General features: G+C 37.2%; 1 protein-coding gene across 8 annotated transcripts in view; it reads left to right on the top strand.

The window, feature by feature from the left end:
• LOC111160989 (phosphorylase kinase regulatory subunit alpha 1) overlaps nucleotides 1–24,659 on the top strand; it is a 139,710-nt gene that overhangs the window by 10,833 nt on the left and 104,218 nt on the right. For all 8 annotated transcript variants that reach the window (XM_022524407.1, XM_022524414.1, XM_022524408.1 and 5 more), the window contains 2 exons: nucleotides 19,798–19,880; nucleotides 22,679–22,759. In XM_022524407.1, coding sequence (XP_022380115.1) covers nucleotides 19,798–19,880; nucleotides 22,679–22,759 — 164 coding nt within the window. The remainder of the gene's footprint in view (nucleotides 1–19,797; nucleotides 19,881–22,678; nucleotides 22,760–24,659) is intronic.

Consider the following 24,659-nt stretch of genomic DNA (forward strand, 5'->3'; position numbering starts at 1 on the left):
CTAAGTAATTGTTTTTAAATGGAGAACCAGGAAATCCGGGGTCTATTTTATTTAGATGGGTATTCTTTGTCTTTCATTAATCCTCAGATACCATGAGATGGTGAGATCAGAAAGAAGGGCTAGGGTTTATTGCTTGTTCTCATGCTATACACTGAACAGCCTTTAGTAAGTACTAACATAAACTGAATCACCTACTTTCTACTATTCTTTATATCTGTATTATAAAAAGGCATCTGTCTAAACGCATCCAAATTACATTAAAGGGAATTAACTTAGGAATCAGAATTCAAATATTTATTTTTTATTATTGAATAATACACCCTTTTCAGATGGTTTTGTTATTAGGTTTAGGTCTTTACCTGAAAAAGGAAAATGTAAGAACCATCATAATTCCCTTTTCTTTTTCCTAACTTGGGGAGGATGATGAATCTGATCACACTCTGTTTGTAAATTAAACAGGACCTTTTCCAGATCTTCCTGAGTAAGTAAATGTACTCAGAATACCACATTTTTTGACATTCGAATTTCTTTTTCTTCCTATCTGGCTATAGAATTCCTGAGTACTAAGGGCATTCGGGGCAAGAATTGCCGTAGAAAATTCTTGTTCTCATTTTCTTTCATAAATAAATATTTGGTGATAAAGCCCTCCTTTTTTTCTAAACCCTCTGGAATGCACAGACCAGAAGCTGAAATACCTTTAATAAAAATGATAACATGGCTACTCTTATACTCCCATATTTTGGAGGGGAGGTTCCTCCATGAATAAATATATATTTCAGATTTTATACATTTATATAGAATGGAAGTTATAACTTCATTTCCAGCATTCTTTTAGTACTCACTCTGGAGTGTTTTTCTACAAAGCAAATTGTCTAAATATTTCTTATAGTTTTCATTTTGAGTCCAGAAGGGAGTAGAAATATACTAAAGAGGCTTATATAAGACATACTCATTCAAGAAGTATTTGTTGATTTCTGATATTTGATTTTCACCTCAATAAGCTGACTTTGATAGGTGCTTGGAAAAAGATGGATATAATTTGATTGGGCTGGGCGACTGGGTGACTTGGTTGGTTAAGCATCCGCCTTCAGCTCAGGTTATGATCCCAGGGTCCTGGGATCGAGTCCCACTTCAGGCTCCCTGTTCAGCGGGGAGTCTGCTTCTCCCTCTCCTTCTGCCCCTCCCCCCTGCTCGTGCTCTCTCATGTTCTCTCTCTCTCTCTTTCTCTCTCAAATAAATAAATAAAATCTTTTTAAAAAATAAAGGTTGATCAGACCTTTGCAGAATAAATAGGAATAAGTAGAATTTCACAAGTCAGAGAAGGAAAGGGAATAGCATGACAACAGCACAAAAGTTGGAAAGATACTGGCCACCTAGGTAATACTAGTTATCTTCTATGGCTAGAGAGTAAGATAGATCTAGAAAAATGCCAAAAGGTGAAGCTAGACAGTTGGAGCTAGCTGTTTAAAGGCCTATAAATCATGCTAGATAGTTTGGAGTTTAGTCTATAGTCATTAGAGAACTACTCAGGGTAAATAATCAAAAAACTTTCAGATGATTGGCTCGGTAGCAGGAGGATAGATTGAATGGATGAGAAAATTAACCTGGAGGACTAGTCAGGAGGTTAGTGGAATACTTTAGGCAAGAAATGATGGAGAACACATGTAAGGCAGTACCCTTGAGGTTGAAAAGGATAGATATGAGAGGTAATCAGTAGATAATGTATGAAAGATCTTCATGGAAAATTTTCATCTTTCATGTAAGTAATTCTCTGCACATGTTTGAACTCTTAAAACCTTGGTTAAAAGAGAGGCTTAGGGGACGCCTGGGTGGCTCAGTTGTTAAGCAGCTGCCTTTGGCTCAGGTCAAGATCCCAGCGTCCTGGGATCGAGTCCCACATCGGGCTCCTTGCTCGTCAGGGAACCTGCTTCTCCCTCTGCCTCTGCCTGCCATTCTGTCAGCCTGTGCTCGCTCTCTCTCCCTCTCCCTCTCTGACAAATAAATAAATAAAATCTTTAAAAAAAAAAAAAGAGAGAGGCTTAGTTAGAAGCTGACTGCCCTTCCCCCCAGCAAAATAACCATAAATTGTGAAAATAAATTTATAAAAACCCAACCATTTAGTCACTGGACATTGTCCTAAGGGCATACGGCAAGCAGAGAAACATTTATTTAAGCAAATCTGAATCTTGATAAGAACAGCAAGAGTGTGGCATTTGGACCACAACCTACTTCCTCCCTCTCCCCACTCACCATGACAGAAGCAGTACTCAGCATGAATGCAGCCAAGAATATAAGGCTTCCTCTTCCCCTACCTCCCAGTTTAGGGCTATGATATCTCCCCGAGAGAGGTTGCCAGCATTTCTCATTCTCCCCACCTCTGTGTTATGGAAGCTCTGGTCCAGCCAAGAATAACTAAGGGATGTGGAACTCTACTCCTACTCCTCAGTCCCACCCATGGAGCTTAACCCCAGACAGAGCAGTCCAAGAATAATAGACTTGGCCAACCTTGCTTGTAGCATGGAGGGACAGACAGGCCACAGACAGAAAAGCTCCATAGTCCTTCCCAAGAAAACTGACTTTAATTGGAACTGACTGTGGGAAAGTTCAAGTCTAAGGGCATTGAAAAACAGTGGAGATTTTTTGTTCTAAGAAATTAAGAGGAGTTTTATAGCTCAATAAGAGCAACAGACTAACCCATAGACTAGCTAGAAGTTTTAGCAGAGAGCCAGGGACAGAGACAGCTAAAAAGAGTTATCCTAGGGTTAGAACAGGTGTCAAAGGCTGGTCTCAAAATCCTGAAATGAGGTTTGAATTTAATTGGATGAGACTGTGGGACAGTTTTTACTTCAGAACAATATACAGAATAATAGAGCAATCAGCTGGCAATTGGTGGAGTTTAACAACTGAGTATGATACCAACAGAGGCAGACACCACGGAAGACCAAAACAAAACTGCGGTCTTCTTCGGGTGACAGTGTGTATGCCCAAGGCTACATCCTCCAGGGAACAGCATCAGAGGCTCCATACTGTGGGAAAAATAGATTTCATTGAAATCGTCCAGCCAAGTCACTAAACAAATAGCAAGTAAACATAAACAAGCCCCATACAGGAGGGTATTGATATATCTAAGGAGTTTCTGCAACATATTTTCTGCATTATCTAGTTTTCAACAAAAATGTATGACACATGCAAAAAAACAGGAAAGTCTGAGTCAACACCCACAAAAAGCAGGTAACAGAAACTGCCTTTGAGAGGAACCATTATGTTGAATTTAGGAGACAGACTTCAAAACAGTTACTATAAAAATGTCCAAAAATCTAAAGGATACCATGCTTAACAAAGTAAAGGAAAATATGATGAAAGCATTTCTTCAAATAGAGAATATCAATAGAGATAAAAATGATCCAAATAAAAATTTTGTAGTAGAAAAAGTATAGTAACCTATTTTTTTTCCAAATTTTTATTCCAATTGTAGTTAGTTAACCTATAGTATAATGTTGGTTTCAGAGATAGAATTTAATAATTCATCACTTACATCTGACACCCAAGTGCTCATCATAACAAGTGCCCTACTTAATACATATCTCCCATTTAATGCATCTCCCAACTACCTCCCTCCATCAGCCCTCAGTTTGTTCTCTATTAAGAGTCTCTTATGATTTGCTTCCCTCTCTTTTTTCCCTTCCCATATGTTCTTCCATTTTGTTTCTTAAATTCCACATACAAGTGAAATCATATGGTATTTGTCTTTCTCTGACTGACTTATTTCACTTAGCATAGTACACTCTAGCTCCATCCACCTCACTGCAAATGACAAGATTTCATTCTTTTTGATGGCTGAGTAATATTCTGTTGGGTATATGTACCACATCGTCTTTATCCATTCATCAGTCAGTGGACATTTGGGTTCTTTCCATAGTTTGGCTATTGTTGATAATGCTGCTATAAACATCAGGGTATATATACCCCTTTGAATCTGTATTTTATATCCTTTAGGTAAGTACCTACTAGTGCAATTGCTGGCTAATAGGGTAGTTCTGTTTTTAACTTTTGGAGGAACCTCCATACTGTTTTCCAGTGGCTGCACCAGTCTGCATTCTCACCAACAGTGTAAGAGTATTCTCCTTTCTCCAAATCCTCACCAACATCTGTTGTTTCCTGACTTACTGATTTTAGCCATTCTGACCAGTGTGAGGTGGTAACTCATTGTGGCTTTGATTTGTATTTCCATGATGATGAGTGATGTTGACCATCTTTTCATGTGTCTGTTGCCCATCTGTATGTCTTTTTTGGAAAGATGTATATTCGTGCCTTCGGCCTACTTCTTAACTGAATTAATTTGTTTTTTGGGTGTTGAGTTTGATAAATTCCTTATAGATTATGGATACTAACTGTCCTAAAGGAAAGATTCACGGCAGCCATACTCTTAGTTTCAAAGGGGAAAAAACACTATTGATAGTATAAAAAATCTAATAGAAACAGAAAAAAGAAAAGGGAAATCTGCACAGAGATGAGGGCAATAGTAAGCAGTAAAGGAGTATAAGAGTTATATCAAATTGAGTACTTACAACATCCAATCTCATTAGTTGGGGAATCCCCTTGGGTATAGCTAGGCTGGAGACCTTATTGAGAGGCCTGGACAGAGTCCTTACCTCAGCTGAGACTTCCAACTGACCATCCCCATAAGGGCTGTATTTATAGGTCAAGTGACATGGCAAGTGATGGGGGTCTGAAGTTAAACAATCATTTGCTTCTGTGCAGTTTGGAGCAAGCTGCATTCCTATGTTATCATTTCTTTACATAGTCAAGGATCCTGGGCTAGGTGGGCTTGCCTCCCATCCCAGATTCCACTGGGGGACAGCAGCCCAGCCTGGAGCTGGAAAGGATGTAAGGCAAAATTTCTAGTTCTTGGGATCCAGACCAGAAGGGCCAATTAGCTAACCTGGAGTCCAGCTAATGTCAACTAATCAGGCTCCCAAGGTCACTTATGCAGCACAAGTATCACAAATAACATTCTTTAGCCAACCTGTGTAGGTGCAGGTCGGGGTAGTCAGTTAAGCAAAAGAAATCATAGAAATCTCTATCCATATAATACACTGACCCTTTATCAGATAAGTAAATTGCAAAATCTTCTGCCATTATATATATTACCTTTTAGGGTTTTTTTTAAAGATTGTATTTATTTATTTGAGAGACTGAGTGAATGAGAGAGAGAACACGAGCAGGGACAGAGGGAGAGGGAGAAGCACACTCACCTGCTAAGCAGGAAGCCCAATGTGGGACTCAGTTCCAGGACCCTGGGACTATGACCTGAGCTGAAGGCAGACACTTAACTGACTGAGCCACCCAGGTGCCCCTGTTGCCTTTTAGTTTTGTTAATTGTTTCCTTCTCTCTACAGAAGCTTTTCATTTTGATAAGTCCCAATAGTTCATTTTTGCTTTTGTTTCCCTTGCCTCCAGCAATGTGTCTTGTAAGAAATTGCTCTGGCCAAGGTCAAAGAGGTGGCCACCTGTGTTCTCTAGGATTTTGATGGTTTCCTGTCTCACATTTAGGTCTTTCATCCATTTTGAATTTATTTTTGTGTATGCTGTAAGAAAGTGGTCCAGTTTCATTCTTCTGCATGTTATTGTCCAGTTTTCCCAACAGCATTTGTTGAAGAGACTGTTTTTTTCCCCTCACTGGATGTTCATTCCTGTTCTGTTGCAGATTAGTTGACCATATAGTTGTGGTTCCATTTCTGTGTTTTCTATTCTGTTCCATTGATCTGTGTGTCTGTATTTGTGCCAGTATCATACTGTCTTCATGAGTACAGTTTTGTAATGTAGTTTGAAATCTGGAATCATGATGCCTCCAGCTTTGCTTTGCTTTTTTAGGACTGCTTTGGCTATTCAGGGTCTTTTGTGGTTCCATACAAATATTAGGATTATTTGTTCAAGCTCTGTGAAAAATGCTGGTGATACTTTTGAAAATTTCACTTGAGAGGCTAAACATATTTGAGCTGGCAGGAGAAAGAATCAGCATACTTGAAGATAGGTCAACAGAGATTATGCAATCTGAAGAACAGAAGAAAAATATAATAAAAATGAATAGAACCCAAGAGAAATGTAGAACAAGATTTAGAGCATCAACTCATGTGTAATGAGAGTATCCAAAGGAAAGTAAGGAGCAGAAAATATATTCAAAGAAATCATGGCTGAATACACTTCAAATTTGATGAAAAACATTGATCTATACATCAAAGAAGCTTAATGATCTCCAAGTAGGATAAATAGAGATCCACACCCAGAAAGAATAATAGTAAAAATATTAAAAAGCAGAACATCTTCAGAGCAATATGAGAAAAATGACTTGTCATGTACAAGGGAACCCAAATAAAAGTTAGCTGACTTCTCTTCAAAAAGAAAAAATGGAGGCCCAAAGGAAGTAGAATGTTGCATTATTCAAAAAAGAACCTGTCAACCAAGAACTTTTATCCAACAAAACTATCAGAAATGAAGTGAAATGAAGACATTCTCAGATAAATAAAACCTGAAAATTTGTTGCTGGTATACCTATCTCATAAGAATTATGAAAGAAGTTCTTCAGGTTGGAATCAGGTGACCCCAGATAGTAATTGGAATCTGTACAAAAAAACCAAAGTACTTGTGAAAGACAAATACCATATAATTTCACTCATATGTAGAACTTAAAAAAACGAATGAAGAAACAAGAGACAAAATGAACAAACAGACTCTTAAATACAGAGAACAAACTGGTGGTTGCCAGAGGGGAGGTTGGTTGGGGGTGGGAATAAGTGAAATAGATAAAGGGGATTAAGAGTGCACTTAACTTGGGGCACCTGGCCGGCTTAGTAAATAGAGAATAGGACTCTTGATCTCAGGGTCATGAGTTGAAATCCCATGTTGGGCATAGAGCTTGTTTAAAAAATATATGTAAAAAAGTTTTTAAAAAGAGTACACTTAATGAGACCTGAGAAACATGTAGACTTGTTGAATCATGATATTGTATACATGAAACTAATATAATACTGTATGTTAATTATACTTGAATGTTTTAAAAAATGAAAAAAAGAAAAAGAAAAAACTGGTAAAAATAAGTATAAAATACAATATAATTACATATCTCTTCTTTCTTAACTGATCTAAAAATCAGTTGTATAAAATAGTATAATTGTATCATTGCGGCTGTAGTATCTAAAAGTATAATATATTTGATAATGAGAGAATTAAGGAAGTGTGGGGGAACAAAGCAATATTGAATTAAGGAAATAATACCAAATGATAAATCCACAGGAACAAAAGAAGACCACCAGAAATGGTAAATTACATTATTAATATTATAAAATATAAATATCTAATTTCCTCTCAACTTATTAAAAAGATATAAAATTATATAGAGAGATTTGAGATGATGGCGGCTGAGTAAGAGGACCCTAAGCTTGTCTCATCCCACAAACACAACTAGATAACTATCAAATCATTCTGAATACCCCAGAAATCAATCTGAAGACTGACAGAACAAACTCCACAACTAAGGGACAGAAGAAGCCACATCAAAGAAGGTAGAAAATGTATAGACATGCTTTAGGGGAGAAACAGATCATGGGGTGCTGCCAAAGGAAGAGAGCTGTGGTTGGAGAGAGGGAGAGAGGGAGGAGCACATTAGAATGCACAAGGAGAATGTTTCCTCAAAGCCATTGGCTGGGAAAATGAGAAGGGCTTACTTTTGTGAGTTGTTGCAACCAGCAGGGCTTAAGGACCAGCAGGCTTGACTGGGATGGAGCCATGAGGGCACTGCCCTTCTCCTGAACAGAAGGCAGGCAAATAACCCCAGGGGGGCAGATGGTATGGAAACAGCAATCTGAAGGACACTGGGGGCACACAGAAGAGAGACAATTTTCACTTCCTGGAGCATGTTCCTGAGAGGCAGAGTTCAGAGAGATGCCTCTGTGGGGACAAAGGAATTGTATGGCACAATTTTCTTCCCCTGCCCCTCACCATAAATATAGAACCACCTGTGGGAAGCAATGCATCGCCCACACTGGCTGCCAGATATGCTTACAGCAAGCCCTCCCTCCCCTGTGTTCTTGCGGGACTGCCCTTCTCAGTCAGCCTTGCCTCAGTCCCAGCATGGCAGGTCCCCTGCCCAGAAGACCAGCAGAAAAATCTCACACCATGTCACCCAACCAGAGTTCAGCAGGGCTTCAGTTCTTCTGGAAATGGTGTCAGGTCTCATTTTACAACCAGACAAGAGCACTAGTTAAAACTAGTTAAAATGTGCCACATTATGGTCAAGAACCAAACACTGCCCACTTCAGGCAAGGAGAGCCTCTGCAGATGCCTGGCTGAAGGATAGAGCAACCAAAACATAACAGCAGATGCATGCAATACATACCAGAGACATATCCTGAAGCACCGGGCCCTGTACACTCTATGACCTCTTCATAAAGCCATTATTCTCAGGAGCAGGAAACATACGAGCTTGTCTAACAGACAGAAAAAGCCAGAGATTTAGACAAAATACCAAGATGGAGGATTTCATCCCAAATGAAAGAACAAGATGAGGTCATGGCCAGAGATCTAAGTGAAATAGAAGTAACACGTCATGGAGAACTTAAAGCAAAAATCATAAGGATACTAGCTGAGCCTGAGAAAAGAATGGAAGGCCCTTACCACAAAGATAAAAGAAGTAAAAAAGAATCAGAAAGAAAAAATGCAGTAACTGAGAATGGAAATAGGCTTGATGCAATGAACACAAGGCTGGAAAAGAAGAGAAATGAATAAATGATGTAGAGAACAAAATAATGAAAAATAATGAAGCTGAACAAAAGAGAGGAAGAAAAATGATGGAACATGAGAATAAATTTAAGGAATTCAGTGACTCCATCAAATGTAATAACATTCATATTATAGGAGTGCCTAAAGAAGAGAGAGAGAAGGGGACAGAAAGTTTATTTCAGGAAATAATAGCTGAAAACTTCTCTAATCTGGGGAAGGAAACAGACATCTAGATCCAGGGGCACAGAGAACTCCTATCAAAATCAACAAAAGCAGGTCCACACCAAGACGTTTAGTAATTAAATTTGCAAAATATAGTGATAAAGAAAAGAATCTTTAAAGCAGCAAGGGATGCAGGGAGCATGGGGCCCTGTGCTTGGACTCCATTGCAGTAGAGGTTGGGCCTGCCCTTCTGGAAGCAAGGGAGACCTTATCATCTCACAGCCTCTGAGTCTCTTCCTGAAGTGCCTTCTTCCTGCCACCTGCAATGGAGGAGGAGGAGGAAGACAGGACTCCCCACAAGAACCCATCACCAACTCCCCTTAAGACCACGTCCCCCCAGCTCCCTCATAAGCCTGTCCAACATGCTTTCTCTCACTCTTGGACCTCACAAGCTACAGGCAGAATGGACCTCTGGGTTTCCAGATTAACAGTGAATCAACAACAACAATAACAAAGGAAGACAAAAGAAGTCCTTAACTTAGAAGGGAAGACCCATAAGGCTAGCTGGAGATTTCTCAACAGAAACTCAGCAAGCCAGAAGGGAGTGGCATGATGTATTCCAATGCAAAATGGGAAAAATCTGCAGCCAAGAATCCTCTATCCAGCAAGGCTATCATTCGGAATAGAAGGAGAGAGAGTTTCCCAGAGGAATGAAAACTAAAGGAGTTCATGACCACTAAATCAGCCCTGCAAGAAATATGAAAGGGAGACTCTTTGAGTGGAAAGTAAAGACCAAAAGTCACAAACACAAGAAAGGAACAGAGAAAATCTCCAGGAACAATGACAAAACAAGTAATAAAGGCACTAAAGACATGCCTATCAATTATTACTCTGTATGTAAATGGACTAAACACTCAAATCAAAAGACAAAGAGTGTCAGAATGGATTTTAAAAAAAGAATTATCTATGCTGCCTACAAGAGACTCATTTTAGACCTAAAGACACCTGCATATTAGAAAGTGAGGGGATAGAGAACATTTTTCATGCAAATGGACATCAAAAGAAAGCCAGAGTAGCAATGCTTATACTGCAGAGGGTAGACTTTAAACACTGTAACAAGAGATGAAGAAGGGCACTATATCATAATAAAGGGGAAAAATCCAACATGAAGATCTTAAAATTGTAAATATTTACGTACCCAACATGGGAGGACCCAAATATATAGAATAATTCATAGCAAACATAAAGGAACTCATTGATAATAATAGTAGGGGACTTTAACTGCCCACTTACGTCAATGGACAGGTCATCTAAGCAGAAAATCAACAAGGAAACAATGGATTTGAATGACACACTGGACAGGATGGACTTAACAGATATATTCAGAACATTCCATCCCAAAGCAGCAAAATATACATCCCTTTCACGTGCACATGGGATGTTCTCTAGAACAGATCACATACAGAACAGATCTAGGTAACAGATGAGGCCTTAGCCAGTACTAATGAGATCATCATACCATGCATCTTTTCTGACCACAAGGCTATGAAACTTGAAGTAAACCACAAGAAAAAATTTGGAAAGACCACAAATACAGAGGTTAAACAGTATGCTACTAAACAATGAGTAGGTCAACCAGGAAAAGAAAGAAGTTTTTTAAAATACATGGAAATAAATGAAAAGGAAAACACAATGGTGTAAAACCTTTGGGGTGCAGCAGAAATGGTCCTAAGAGAGAAGTATATAACAATATAGGCCTACCTTAAGAAGCAATAAAAATCTAAAACAGCCTTACCAAAAGGAGCTAAAAAAAGAACAACAAAACCAAAAACCAGCAGAAGGAATGAAATAATAAAGACTAGCGCAAAAATAAATTATATAGAAAATTTTAAAACAATAGATCAATGAAACCAGGAGCCAGTTCTTTGAATATATTAATAAAATTGACAAACCTCTAATCAGACTTATTAAAAAGGAAAGAGAAAGGACCCAAATAAATAAAATCAAATGAGAGAAGAGAAATAACCAACAACACAGAAATACAAAAAAATTATAAGAGAATATTATGAAAGACTATATGCCGATAAATTGGAGAACCTGGAAGAAATGGATAAATTCCTAGAAACACATAAACTACCAAAACTGAAACAAGAAAATATAGAAAACTTGAACAGACCAATAACCAGCAAAGAAGTTGAATCAATAATCAGAAAACTCCCTACGCACAAAAGTCCAGGGTCAGATGCTATCACCAGCGAATTCTACCAAACATCTGAAGAAGAGTTAATACCTATTCTTCTCAAACTATTCCAAGGAAGGAAGGAAAACTTCCAAATTCATTCTGTGAAGCCAGCATTACCCTGATACCAAAACCATATAAAGACAGCACAAAAAAGAAAAGTGCCAGCCAATATCCCTGATGAATGCTGATGCAGAATTATCCACAAGATACTAGCAAACCGAATCCAACTGTACATTAAAAGATTCATTCACCACAATCAAGTGAGGTTTATTCCTTGGTAGCAAGGGTGGTTCAAAATTCTCAAATTAATCAACATGATACACCACATTAATAAAAGACAGGATAAGAACCATATGATCCTTTCAATAGATGCAGAAAAAAATTTGACAAAGTATGACATCTGTTCTTATTGATAAATCCTCCACAAGTAGGGTTAGAGGGAACATACCTCAACATCATAAAGGTCTTAATGTGAAGAAAAAAAAAACCACACAGCTAATATCATCCTCAATGTGGAAAAACTGAGAGTTTTTCCTCTGTGGTCAGGAACAGGGATATCTACTCTCACCACTGATATTTAACATAGTATTAGAAATCCTAGCCATAGCAATCAGACAACAAAAAGAAAGAAGAGGCATCCAAATTGGTAAGGAAGAAATAAAATTTTCACTACTTGCAGGTGACATGATACTATATAGAAAACCCTAGCAGCACCTGGATGGCTCAGTTGGTTAAGTGTCCAACTTGTGGTTTCAGCTCAGGTCATGATCTCATGGGTCATGGGATTGTGCCCCACATCAGGCTCACCACTCAGTGGTGGTAAGTCTGCTTGAGATTCTCTCCCTCTGCCCCTCACCTAATGCTCCCCCACCCCTTAAAATAAATATATCTTTAAAAAAGAAAACCATAAAGACTCCACCAGAAAATTGCTAGAACTGATATAGAAATTCAGTAAAGTCACAGGGTAAAAAATCAACATACAGCAGCCTGTTGCATTTTTATACACCAGTAATGAAGCATGGAAATCAAGGAATCTCTCCCATTTACAATTGCACCAAAAACCACTAGGAATAAACCTAACCAAAGAGTTTATATAAAAGACCTGTACTCTGAAAACTATAAAACAGTGATGAAGAAAATCGAAGATGACACAAAGAAATGGAAAAACATTCTATGCTCTTGGATTGGATGAAAAAAACATGATTCAAATGTCTGTATTATCCAAAGCAATCTATACAGTTCACACAACCCCTATCAAAATACCAATAGCATTTTTCACAGAGCTAGAACAAACAATTCTAGAAATTGTATGGAACCACAAAGACCCCAAATAGCCAGAGTAAACTTGAAAAAAAAAGGGGGGGGGAGGCATCACAATTCCAGACTTCAAGTTATATTACAAAGTTGTAGTGATCAAAACAGTAAGGTACTGGCACAAAAATAGATACATAGATCATGGAACAGAATAGAAAATCCAGAAATGAATCTACAACTATATGGTCAGTTAATCTTTGACAGTGAGGGAAAGAATATCCAATGGAAAAAAGACAGTCTCTTCAACAAATGGTGTTGGGAAAACTGGGCAACAATATGCAGAAGAATAAAACTGGACCACCTTCATACACCATACACAAAAATAAATTCAAAGTGGATTAAAGAGCTAATTGTGAGACAGGAAACCATCAAAATCCTGGAAGAGAACACAGGCAGTAACCTTTGTGACATCAACCATAGCAGCTTCTTACTAGATATGTCTCCTAAGACAAGGGAAACAAAAGCAAAAATGACTATTGAGACTTCATCAAGATAAAAGGCTTCTGCACAACAAAAATTAACAAAACTAAAAGGCAGCCTAAAAAATGGGAGAAGGCATTTGCAAATGACGTATCTGATAAAGGTTTAGTATCCAAAGTATATAAATAATTTATGAAACACAACACCTGAAAAACCAATAAGCCAGTTAAGAAGTGGGCAGAAGGCATGAATAGACATTTTTCCAAAAAAGACATACAGATGGACAACAGACACATGAAAGATGCTAAACATCATTCATCGTCAGAAAAATACAAATCAAAACTGTAATGAGATATCACCTCACACCTCTGGGAATGGCTAAAATCAACAACACAAGAAACAATAAGTGTTGGCAAGGATGTGGAGAAAGGGAACCCTCCTGCACTGTTGCTAGGAAGGCAAACTGGTACAGCCACTCTGAAAAACAGTATGGAGGTTTTCCAAAAGTTAAAAAAAAAAAGAAGCCTACCATATGATTCAGCAATTGCAATACTAGATATTTACCCAAAAGATACAAAAAAGTTATTCAAAGGAATGCATGCACCCTGATGCTTATAGCAGCATTATCAACAATAGACAAATTATGGAAAGAGTACAAATGACCATTGATCAATGAACGCATAAAGATGATGTGGTATATGGTATACCATCAAAAGCCATCAAAAAGGGGGCGCCTGGGTGGCTCAGTGGGTTAAGCCGCTGCCTTTGGCTCGGGTCATGATCTCAGGGTCCTGGGATCGAGCCCCGCATGGGGCTCTCTGCTCAGCGGGGAGCCTGCTTCCTCCTCTCTCTCTCTGCCTGCCTCTCTGCCTACTTGTAATCTCTGTCTGTAAAATAAATAAATAAAATCTTTTAAAAAAAAAGCCATCAAAAAGAATGAAATCTTGCCATTTGCAATGACATGGATCCATATGATTTCACTCATATGCAGAATTTAAGAAACAAAATAGATGAACATACGGGAAGGGAAAAAAAGAGAAGGTGGCTAACCATAAGAGGCTTTTAGCTACAAAGAACAAACGTTTGCTAGAGGGGATGTGGGTGGGGGGATAGGCTAAATGGGTCATAGGTATTAAGGAAGGCACTTTTGTGATGAGCACCTGGTTTTATTTTTTTATTTTTTTATTATGTTCAATTAGCCAATATGTAGTACATCATTAGTTTTTGATGCAGTGTTCAACAGTTTGTTAGAGCAGTGGGTTTTATATGTAGGTGATGAGCCACTAAATTCTACTCCTGAAACTAATATTACACTGTATGTTAACTAACTAGAATTTAAAAAAAAAACTTAAAGAAAAAAAATGGAAAATAAGGATAGACATTAAAAAATCAACAAAAATAAAATGAAAATAAAAAAATAAATAAACGTAATTGCTTCCTTAAAAGTCTTATCTCCAAATACAGTCACTTTGGGGATTAGGGCTTCAACACATGGATTTCAGGGTGACACAATGGAGCTCATAGCAAGCACTTAAGGAAAATATAGGAGTAAATCTTCCTGACCTTGGATTAGACAAAGCCAAGTTAGACATTACATCAAAAACCATAAGCAACTAAAGAAAACATAAGCTGGAATTTATCAAATTAATAACATTTGTGCTTCAAAGGATCTCTTCAAAAAAGTTACAAGCAACCCGGAATATGATAGAAAGTATTGACAAATCACATATCTGATAAGGGACGTGTATCTATAATATATAAAGCATTCCAGAGATCAATAATAAAAAGATAATCTAATTTTAAATAGGCAATGCATCTGAGTTGACATTTCTCCAAAGAAGATATTTAAAGGAGAAGGGAGTTGAGGGAAATTGGAAGGGGAGGTGAACCTTGAGAGACTATGGACTCTGAAAAACAATCTGAGGGTTTTGAAGGGGCGGGGGGTGGGAGGTTTGGGGATCCAGGTGGTGGGTATTGTAGAGGGCATGGATTGCATGGAGCACTGGGTGTGGTGCAAAAATAATGAATACTGTTACGCTGAAAAAATAAAAAATTTAAAAAAAGAAGATATTTAAATGGGCAATAAGTACACAAAAACTGCTGAACATTATTAGTCACTAGGCAAATGCAGAGCCCAGTAATGACATACCACATCACACCCCCTAGGATGGCTAAAATCAAAAAGACAGAAAACAACAAATGTTCCTGAAGATATGGAAAAATTGGAATCGTTATACACCGTTGGTGGGAATGTAAAGTGGTGCAGCCACTTTGGAAAATAGTCTGGCAGTTCTCAAAAGGTTAAGCAGAATTATCATATGATCTAGCGATTTCACTTTTAGGTATATGCCCAAAAGAAATGAAACAGTGTTCACTCAAAAGCTTATGTAGATACATGGATGTTCATATCAGTATTACTTATAAGAGCCAAAAAGTGGAAACAACCTGAATGTCCCATCAACTGATAATTGGATAAATATGGTACATTCACAAAATGAAATATTCTTTAGCAATAGAAAAAATGGAAGCATTGATACATTCTACAACACGGATGAACCTTGAAAACATTATGCTAAATGAAAGAACTCACACATGAAAGGCCACAAGTTGTATGATTGCACATATATGAATGTCTGGTAAGGCACATCTATGGAGACAAAGTAGATTAGCAATTGCTTAGGTGGAGGGAGAGGGAGAGAAAGTCTTGAAAGGAAATGGGGAATGACTGGTAATGGGTACAGGGTTTCTTTTAGGAGTGATGAAAATGTAAAATTGATTGTGGCCATGGTTGCAGAACACTGCAAACCCTAAAAACCTTTGAACTATATACTTGAAATGGGTGAATTATATGGCATATGAATTATATCTCAATAACATTTTTAAAAATGAAGGAGAGGGGCTTATTGATAGATGAGTACAAGTCAATGTAAGTGGAGTAGACCACTGAGTTGGCCTCATTTCTGAGCTCTGCATGTTTTAGTATGCTTTAAATAGCACTGCCATCTTTGGCCTTACCCAGCTCTACTTCATTTCACTTCTGTGTATCCTCTGTTCTTCAAGTAATGTCATGGCTCCACAAAGGGGACAGGATACAGAGATCCTGAATGTATGGTGTTGCCTCAAGAGACAGGTCCCTCTCCTGTGGTTAACAGGGTTGTTTAAGATCATTCAATAAGTCATTATTGAATGAACATCTACTGTTCAATATTATTTAATACCATTCAAAGACTATGTGAGATACTTTTAGGGACTATAAATATAAATAAGAAATGGTTCTTTCCTTCAAATTTAGGTATAGATTTATTTATAGTACAAAGTAAAAAGTAAGTTCATTACAGCAAGGAAAATAAAATTCTGTGAAACACAGAAGAGAGGAATCAGTGACAGCATCACCAAGGAGATACAATTTGAGCTGGGCCTTGAAAGAACAGTTAGGATTTCAAGATGTGGATGAGACCATTTAAACAATATCATGAGCAAAGGGACAGATGATAGAAATGTGGCTTTTATATTGTATAGTGGGGGCACCTGGGTGGCTCGGTGGCTTAAAGCCTCTGCCTTCGGCTCAGGTCATGATCCCAGGAACCTGGGATCGAGCCCCGCATCGAGCTCTCTGCTCAGTGGAGAGGCTGCTTCCTCCTCTCTCTCTCTCTCTGCCTGCCTCTCTGCCTACTTGTGATCTCTGTCTGCCAAATAAATATATTGTATAGTGATTTGTTAGCTGTGATGCAAGTCTGAGAGATGGACAAAACCATTTTCACACCCTCTGCCTTCTCTCTGTCTCTGAGCAAGCACTCTGGCACACAAAGGGGACAAGATAAAACTGTGAAGCTGATATCCAATATTATATCTATCATCTCTTTTTCCTCTCTCTAGGAAAGAGGTTAAGGTCATTCCTGCTACAAGAAAGACACATTGCTAATGCAACTGCCCTGTCCTGCGGTTGCTGGTTTTGACAGAGCCATGCATCAGGAGGAGTTTGTAGTCTAATGATGTGGATCATACAGTCCTTTTTGGCTCTAAAGTTAGAGTTCTGTGATCTAAAACATCTGTCAATAGATCAAAGATTTAAATGCAAAAAAAATGAAATTATAGGGGTGCCTGGATGGCTCAGTCAGTTAAAAGTCCAACTCTTGGTTTCAGCTCAGGTCATGATCTCATGCATGGGTCATGGGATCGATCCCCACATCAGGATCCATGCTCAGTGGGGAGTCTGCTTGAAGATTCTCTCCCTCTGCCCCTCCCCCACTCTCTCTCTCTCAAATGAATAAATAAATTTTCTTAAAAAGAAATTATATAAGTACCAGAAACAGTCATGGGATAAACCTTCTTAATTAAAGAGTCTAAGAATAAAGTAAGATAAAAACAAAGATGGAAGCAGACCAGAAGAGACTATAAGGAACAAACTGTGGGTTGCTGGAGGGGAGGTTGGTGGGAGGATGGGATAATGGAATGAGGGGTATTAAGGAGGGCACTTGATATAATGAATATAATGAGCATTGGTACTGGATATTATATTTAAGTGGTGAATCATTAAATTCTCCCCTGAAACTAATAATACACTGTATGTTAACTAACTTGAATTTAAACAAAATCTTAAGGAAAATAAATAAAAATTTCTGATAAGAAAAATATACTGTAAACAAAGTCAAAGTTCAAACTAGGAAAAATACTTGCAACAGATATGATAAATAAAAGGATAATTTCCTTAATATTCATCAGTATGTCAGTAACTCGAAAACCAGCAATTCCATGGAAATTGTGAAGGTCACAACCAAACAGTTCATAGGAAAAAAAATGTGGATGGCTTATAAACATATAAAAAGACTCACAACCTGACCCACAATTAAAAGAACTACAAATTAAACTACAGAGATTTTATTTCTCCTCCATTACAGTGGCAAAGATAAAAAATTTTTATTAAAGCCTGTGTTGACAAGGGTATAGGAAGTAGGCGGGCAGGGCTGATTGGTATGTAAACTGTGGAACTTCTCTGCAGAATAACTTGGTGATGATTATTAACCTTTAATATACACATGGTGAAGTATTTAGGGAGAAGTGTATTGATATTTGCAACTTACTTTGAATGTATCAAAAAAGATGGATTGATGGATAGATACATATGAGATAGAAAATTATAGTAAAATGTTGATGCTTAAATCCAGATGATGTGCATACAGATGTTCACTGTAAAATTCTGTCATTTTTTTCTGTTTGTTTGAAAATGTTCACAATACAATGTTGGGGAAAAATAATATGCATAAGTTTGTGACTCAGCAATTCCTCTAAGAATTTACCCTGGGAAAAAAAAGAATTTACCTTGATATACTGGTACATGTGCACAAATATATGCATACATATATATATATATGTATCATTCATGTATGTATCTCATATATTCGTGTATATCATATGTATCATATGTGTATTTATGCATATATATATATATATATTCATTACAGCATTAGTTATAGTGATGAAGCGTTAGGTACAACCTACATGTTTTCATTAGGGAAATGGTTATATAATTAGCCATTTAGTGAAATTCCATGTAGCCATTAAAAAAAGGCAGATATCTTTAAAATTGTCTCCAAGATATATATGAAAAAAGCAAAGTACAGTATAGTATACAGCTCCTTGATACTTTTCATATATGTGTAATATTTCTCTGAAAGGATACAGAGGAAACTGGTAAGACTGGTTTCTTTTTTTATGTAACAGGATTTTTATTAAATATTACATAAATAATCATTTAAATATTATGTGACGGGATCACTTCACATATCACACAAACATCACAAAATGTGAAAACACAGACTCCTTCTGCCTCCCTGGAAATCTTAGCATTTGGAATACCTCATGCAGCACTTCAGTCTTTTAACATATAAATGGATTTCTTTTTTCAGGTCTATCAAAGTATAATTTACATACAATAAAATCTATCCATTTAAAATGTACATTTCAATGAGTTTTAACAAATGTTTAGTTAAACCTGTTCTGTCTTGTGTTGTTAATATTAGCTATTCTGACTTCTTTCAGAGAAGAGATTTGGCAGGGGGAAACTGATTCGATTCTGGGTGGGAGAAAGACTTTCACTGTATGCCTATTGGTATTTCTTTATTGGGGGGGACAAAAGAGGGGAGAGGAGTTTTGCGTTTGTTTTGTTTTGTTTGAGAGGATATCATTTTTAATGAAATGTATCATACTATACATATTGGGAAGCAGTATAGCATCTCGGTTAGGAGCTCAGTCTCTGAAGTGAAACAGAAGTTGATAGTTGGGTCCTGGTTTCACTATTTATAGTTAAATGGTCTTAAGCAAATATTTAATCTCTCTAAGCCTCATGGAGAAAATAGAGGTACCCACTTCTTAGGGTTGATGTAAAAATTAAATTGATAATTCATGCAAAACACTCAGTTTGTAAGGTATAACTATCTTGTATAGTTTACATTTAGAATAATTATCATTTTTTACTCCAAGAAGTATAGTTTTAAGTTTTTCTTAAAATCATAATCTTTTTCCACTTCTTGCTTAGCATTTAGACTCTCTCCAGGTCTTTTTTGAAATATTTGTCTTTCTTCTTCCAGATACCTTAAGGCACATTATAAATTAATTCCTTGTAGAATTAGGAGTCTGAGATTTTCTGTGGAAACCTACAAATAACAGTTAAAACACTTCCATGTTTTAATATGCTGGTATCTCACATAGTCAAAGACTAGCTTAGGTCTGATTTGTGGTTTTGCTTTTATGGTTTAGGAATCAAAGTGCCTCTCATTGTTCCATTACTTAAAAAGTAATGGGATCAGTTAGTTCCTGTGGCTGCCTATAAAGCCTGTAGTGTTAATTGACCAGCTCTGTAAAATTATTGTCTTTTTCCTCAGGACTTCATATCATCCACAGCCTAGATGAAGTCAATTTCATACAAAACCTTGTGTTTTACATTGAAGCTGCATATAAAACTGCTGTAAGTACTCATAATGGGAATTGACTTTAAACATATGATGTTTCTAAAAATGCTGAATAATCCATTCCTTCTCCTAATGCTGCCCCTTATAGTGAACCAATCTATAAGGCTTCTGGCAGAAATTGCCTTCAGCCTCTTTCTTTGCTAAGCTCAGTGATCCAGTTTGCCTTCTCTCCAAAGAAGTTACAGAGAAAAAAGTGTCAAGATGCTATGCTTGCACTCCTGTCAAATCCTGTAATATCTCATGTCATGTATTTGGGAATCTGGAACTAAATTGTGGTCTTATTTTAATGGTCTGTGGTCTTAAATAGGAGCAAGATGGCTAGGGAGTATAATGGGTCAATTAGCTACTTAGAAATAAAATGTAGTCATATGTTTAATATTATCTGTAGACATTGATTCAGTGCTTACTATACAAAAAATAGTTCCTTTTCCTCACAACTACTATATGAGATAGGTTTATATTAAATCATAATGTATTTAACATCTCTCTCAGGGATCAGTGTTCTTCAGTGCATAATGTTCGTTGTTTTGAAAATGGCTGTGTCACAAATAGTCCAGTTTTTTTAGTCGTCTATTGTTTAATTTGTTTAATTGTTTTTTAGCTATTTTAGATGGGAGGGTAAACCTGTGACCTGTCACTTCATATTTGTTAGAACGATAAATTTGCATAGACATATTTGATGCAAGAGGACAGTATTTGTTGACTGATCACTTTGCATTCTGATACCATAAGCCTGCTATGGTCCAGGGTACAGGTCAGTGTTCTCTCACCTCTCCGTTGAAGCCAGGGGTTGCACCAGTAGAATTAATGATATGTGCCTTCTCGTACTCTAATCTTGCTACACAGATTAGGGTAGAGTTGGGTTTGAGGACAAGTGAGGCTAGCCATGGGATAAATATGACTTACCTTCCAGAAGCTTCACTTTAACTCAGAGATTTGATATAAAAAGTGATTTAAGGTAAATATAGAAACAAATATAGGGGTGTGTGTGTGTGCGTACACATGGATATTGCCAAATTCTGTTCAATGGGAGGGCCTAGAAGCAATGACACCACAGTGACAATGAGCACCAGTGCCTAGGTCTTGGATTGTAACTATTCATTCTGTAACAAAAGAAATCAGGATTCCTTGTAAAAGTGGTTGTTTCTAGGGCTGGGGGGAGGAAAATACAAAATCAAACTACAGTTTCTTGTAGTGACAAAAAGTGAGGAAGTGTACAGAAAGATTGGGGCATTTCTGAAGGATGCAGGAGCCAACCTGGAAGAATTCCCAATGGCTAAAGCTGGAATAATTTGAGCAACAAAACAAATAACAATAGTATTTTATTATAACCCAGAGAATAACCTAAATATCTTTAAGTTCATACTGATATAAACAAGTGAATAAATGAATGAGGGAGAAAGAAAAGCTCTTCGTTAGAGGATTGCAATTAATGACTGTAGAGGTAATGAAGGAACTAAAAAATCACCGCTGAAACACCACTGTAATAATTGTTGCAAACAAGATTCACCAGGGGATGCTAAATTAGTGGGTAGATATTTGAGGAGATACAGGATATTTGCACAGTTGTAAAGTATCTTTCTCAAGATAGTTACTAATCACAAGGGGGAAAATAGTAGCAGTAAAACAGAGAAACCCCACAGACACCATCTTAACCACATGATGAAGGTTAACATCACCATAATAAGACATATTAATGTCGTGTACTCCTTGATATGATACAGTGAGAAGGACACAGCATAACATCTATAGAAATCTTGACAAAAAATGCACAATCTTTATCTAATGAAGAGAAAATATAAGGTGAACTTAAATTGGGAGAAATCTATACAATATCTGACCACTGATCTTCTAAAAGTGTCAAGGACATGAAAGACAAGACTTGAGAAACTGTAACTGATTGGAAAAGACCAAGGAGTTATGACAAATGTAGCATGGTATTCTGGATTGGATCCTGGAACATAAAATGGCTGTTAGTGGAAAAACTGGTGAAATCCTAACAAAGTTCATAATCTGGTTACTAGGATTATACTAATGTTAATTTCTTAGCGTTGATAAGTGTACTATGATTATGTCAGGTGTTAATATTAGGGGAAGTATAGTGAAAGGTATATGGGAACTCATTGCAGTATTTCTGTAACTTCTCTGTAAATCTAAAGTTATTTCAATAAAATCGTTTTTTTAAAAAGTAATATAAAATGTTATCTTTATATTATCGAGGGGCCATATACAGCTATAGTTAAGAATTTACACTTTGGACAGAGAGTACTTGGACTCTAATCCTAGCTATGTCACTTATTAGCTGTGTGGTCTTGGGTGAGTCACTTAACCTCTCTTTGCACCTTAGTTTCATCATCTATAAAATAGAAGGATTAAGGAAGATAGTGGTATAAAGTGCATAGGTTAGTGTATGGTACATTGTCAATGCCAATCAAGAGTAAAATTAGAATAGATATTTAAGATGAAACACTAGGGTGCTGCTTTCTAGACCCCCTGCGTATCTGCCTTGAAAAATTTTGAGAAGTATTTTTCTACATGGACCGAGTTATAGTTCTTAGGCCCGATCAACTGTTGAGGAGTCTTCCAACTTATCAGAGGTCCCAACAGAATTTGAAGCTACTAGGAAAAGAGCTACAGGGGCAGCCAACTCATTGGTATCTCCCTATTGAGCATCATGGGTACACATATGTATGGTGAATTAGCTACTATGTGTGTCTTTCATTCAAGAGTTGTGTGTCTAGTATGCATTTAGTAGTGATGACTTGCTAATGGTATGTTCATTATTTTATGCTAGGATTTTGGGATATGGGAACGTGGAGACAAAACCAACCAAGGGATCTCAGAATTGAATGCCAGTTCAGTTGGCATGGCAAAGGTAATTTTCCTTGCTTTGTTTGTACCAACTGTGGGGTAAGGAAATACAACTTTACCATAGATAAAGGCTTAACCTGAATTTGGATCATTATCAAATTGTTCTTTTAAGACACAGGCAAAATTCAGATTCTCCAATAGAACTATGGATATGTAGGGAAAGATTTATTTCATTAGCTCCATATTTGTGTATCCAACTGCTTTTGTAGGATATCTCTATTTACATATACCACAGAGATCGCCGAGAACATATTTTTTTTAAAGATTTTATTTATTTATTTGACAGAGAGAGAGCACAAGTAGGCAGAGAGGCAGGCAGAGAGAGAGGGGAGGAAGCGGGCTCCCTGCCAAGCAGAGAGCCCGATGCGGGATTTGATCCCAGGACCCTGAGATGACCTGGGCCGAAGGCAGAGGCCTAACCCACTGAGCCACCCAGGCTCCCCGAGAACATATTTTTTTAAAAGATTCATTCATTTATTTGAGAGAGAGAGAGAAGTGAGTGCACATGCACATGGGGGCCAGGCAGAGGGAGAGAAAGAATCTCCAGCAGACTCCCCATTGACTACAGAGCCCAAATCAGGGCTTGATCCCACAACCCCAAGGTCATGACCTGAGCTGAAATCAAGAGTCAGACACCTAACCAACTTTGCCACCCAGGCGCCCCAGAGAACATGTCTTAAACTAAACTCATCTTCTCTACCATTATAAAAACAAAAAGAGGCCATGCCCATACACCAGTTGACAAAACTTGATTATCAGGAAACCTTCTGCCAATCCTGAACCCCCCTCACTCCCCTGCATCCCACACGTCATCATCATTACTAACTTTCCACTTGACTCCATCCTTTCCTTCCCATTGCCACTACCTTAATTTCAGCTCTTAGTTTTGGAGACAACAAGAAGCCATAAAATAGAATAGCAGGAATAGGATCAAACATATCTATTATAATGTTAAATATGCATGACCTAATTGAAACTTCCCCTGCCGAAAGACACCAATTGATTCTAAAAAGATAATACACCCCTATGTTTATTGCAGCATTATTTATAATAGTCGGGATATGGAAAGCAACCTAAGTGTCCACCTATAGATGAATGGATAAAGAAGATCACACACACACACATACACACACACACACACACACACACACACACCATATATAACACACATACACAATGCAATATTACCCAAACATAGAAAAAAATAAAATCTTGCCATTCATGACAACGTGAATGGATGTAGAGGGTATTATACTAAGTGAAATAAAACAGACAGAGAAAGAAATAGCATGTGATTTCACTTATAGCTGGAATCTAAAAACCAAAACAGTTAAAAACACACAAGAAGAGCAACCTAAATTTCCAACAACTGTTAAATGGTTAAATAAATGAGAGAATATTATGTTGAAATAAAGAATTTTCATAATATGGAGAAACATTTATGCTCTAATATTCTAACCAAATTTTATATGAAACATGATCTCAACTATAGGCAGATTTGCATAAAGGAAACTAATAGGAAACCTGTCAAAAATATTAGCATTATTTTGGGTGATTTTTTTTTGCTCTCTCTATAATTTTTTATATTTTCAAAATATTCTATAACAAGTATGTTTTACTTTTATAATTAGAAAAGTGAGAAATTAATAAGCAAATTCTATTCAAAAAAAAAACTTCTGCCTCGATGACTAGTAACCTTCATCTTTAAGTCAATTATAGTATCTTTTGTCTTCAACATTTTTTTATAATTTTTAAATTTTTTTATAAACATATAATGTATTATTAGCCCCAGGTGTACAGGTCTGTGAATCGCCCAGTTTACACACTTCACAGCACTCACCATAGCACATACCCTCCCCAATGTCCATAACCCCACCACCCTCTCCCTACCCCCCTCCCCCCTG

The sequence above is a fragment of the Enhydra lutris genome, unplaced genomic scaffold (genome assembly GCF_002288905.1).
Source record: "Enhydra lutris kenyoni isolate GAN:26980312 unplaced genomic scaffold, ASM228890v2 scaffoldscaffold81, whole genome shotgun sequence".
Taxonomy (NCBI): Eukaryota; Metazoa; Chordata; class Mammalia; order Carnivora; family Mustelidae; genus Enhydra; species Enhydra lutris.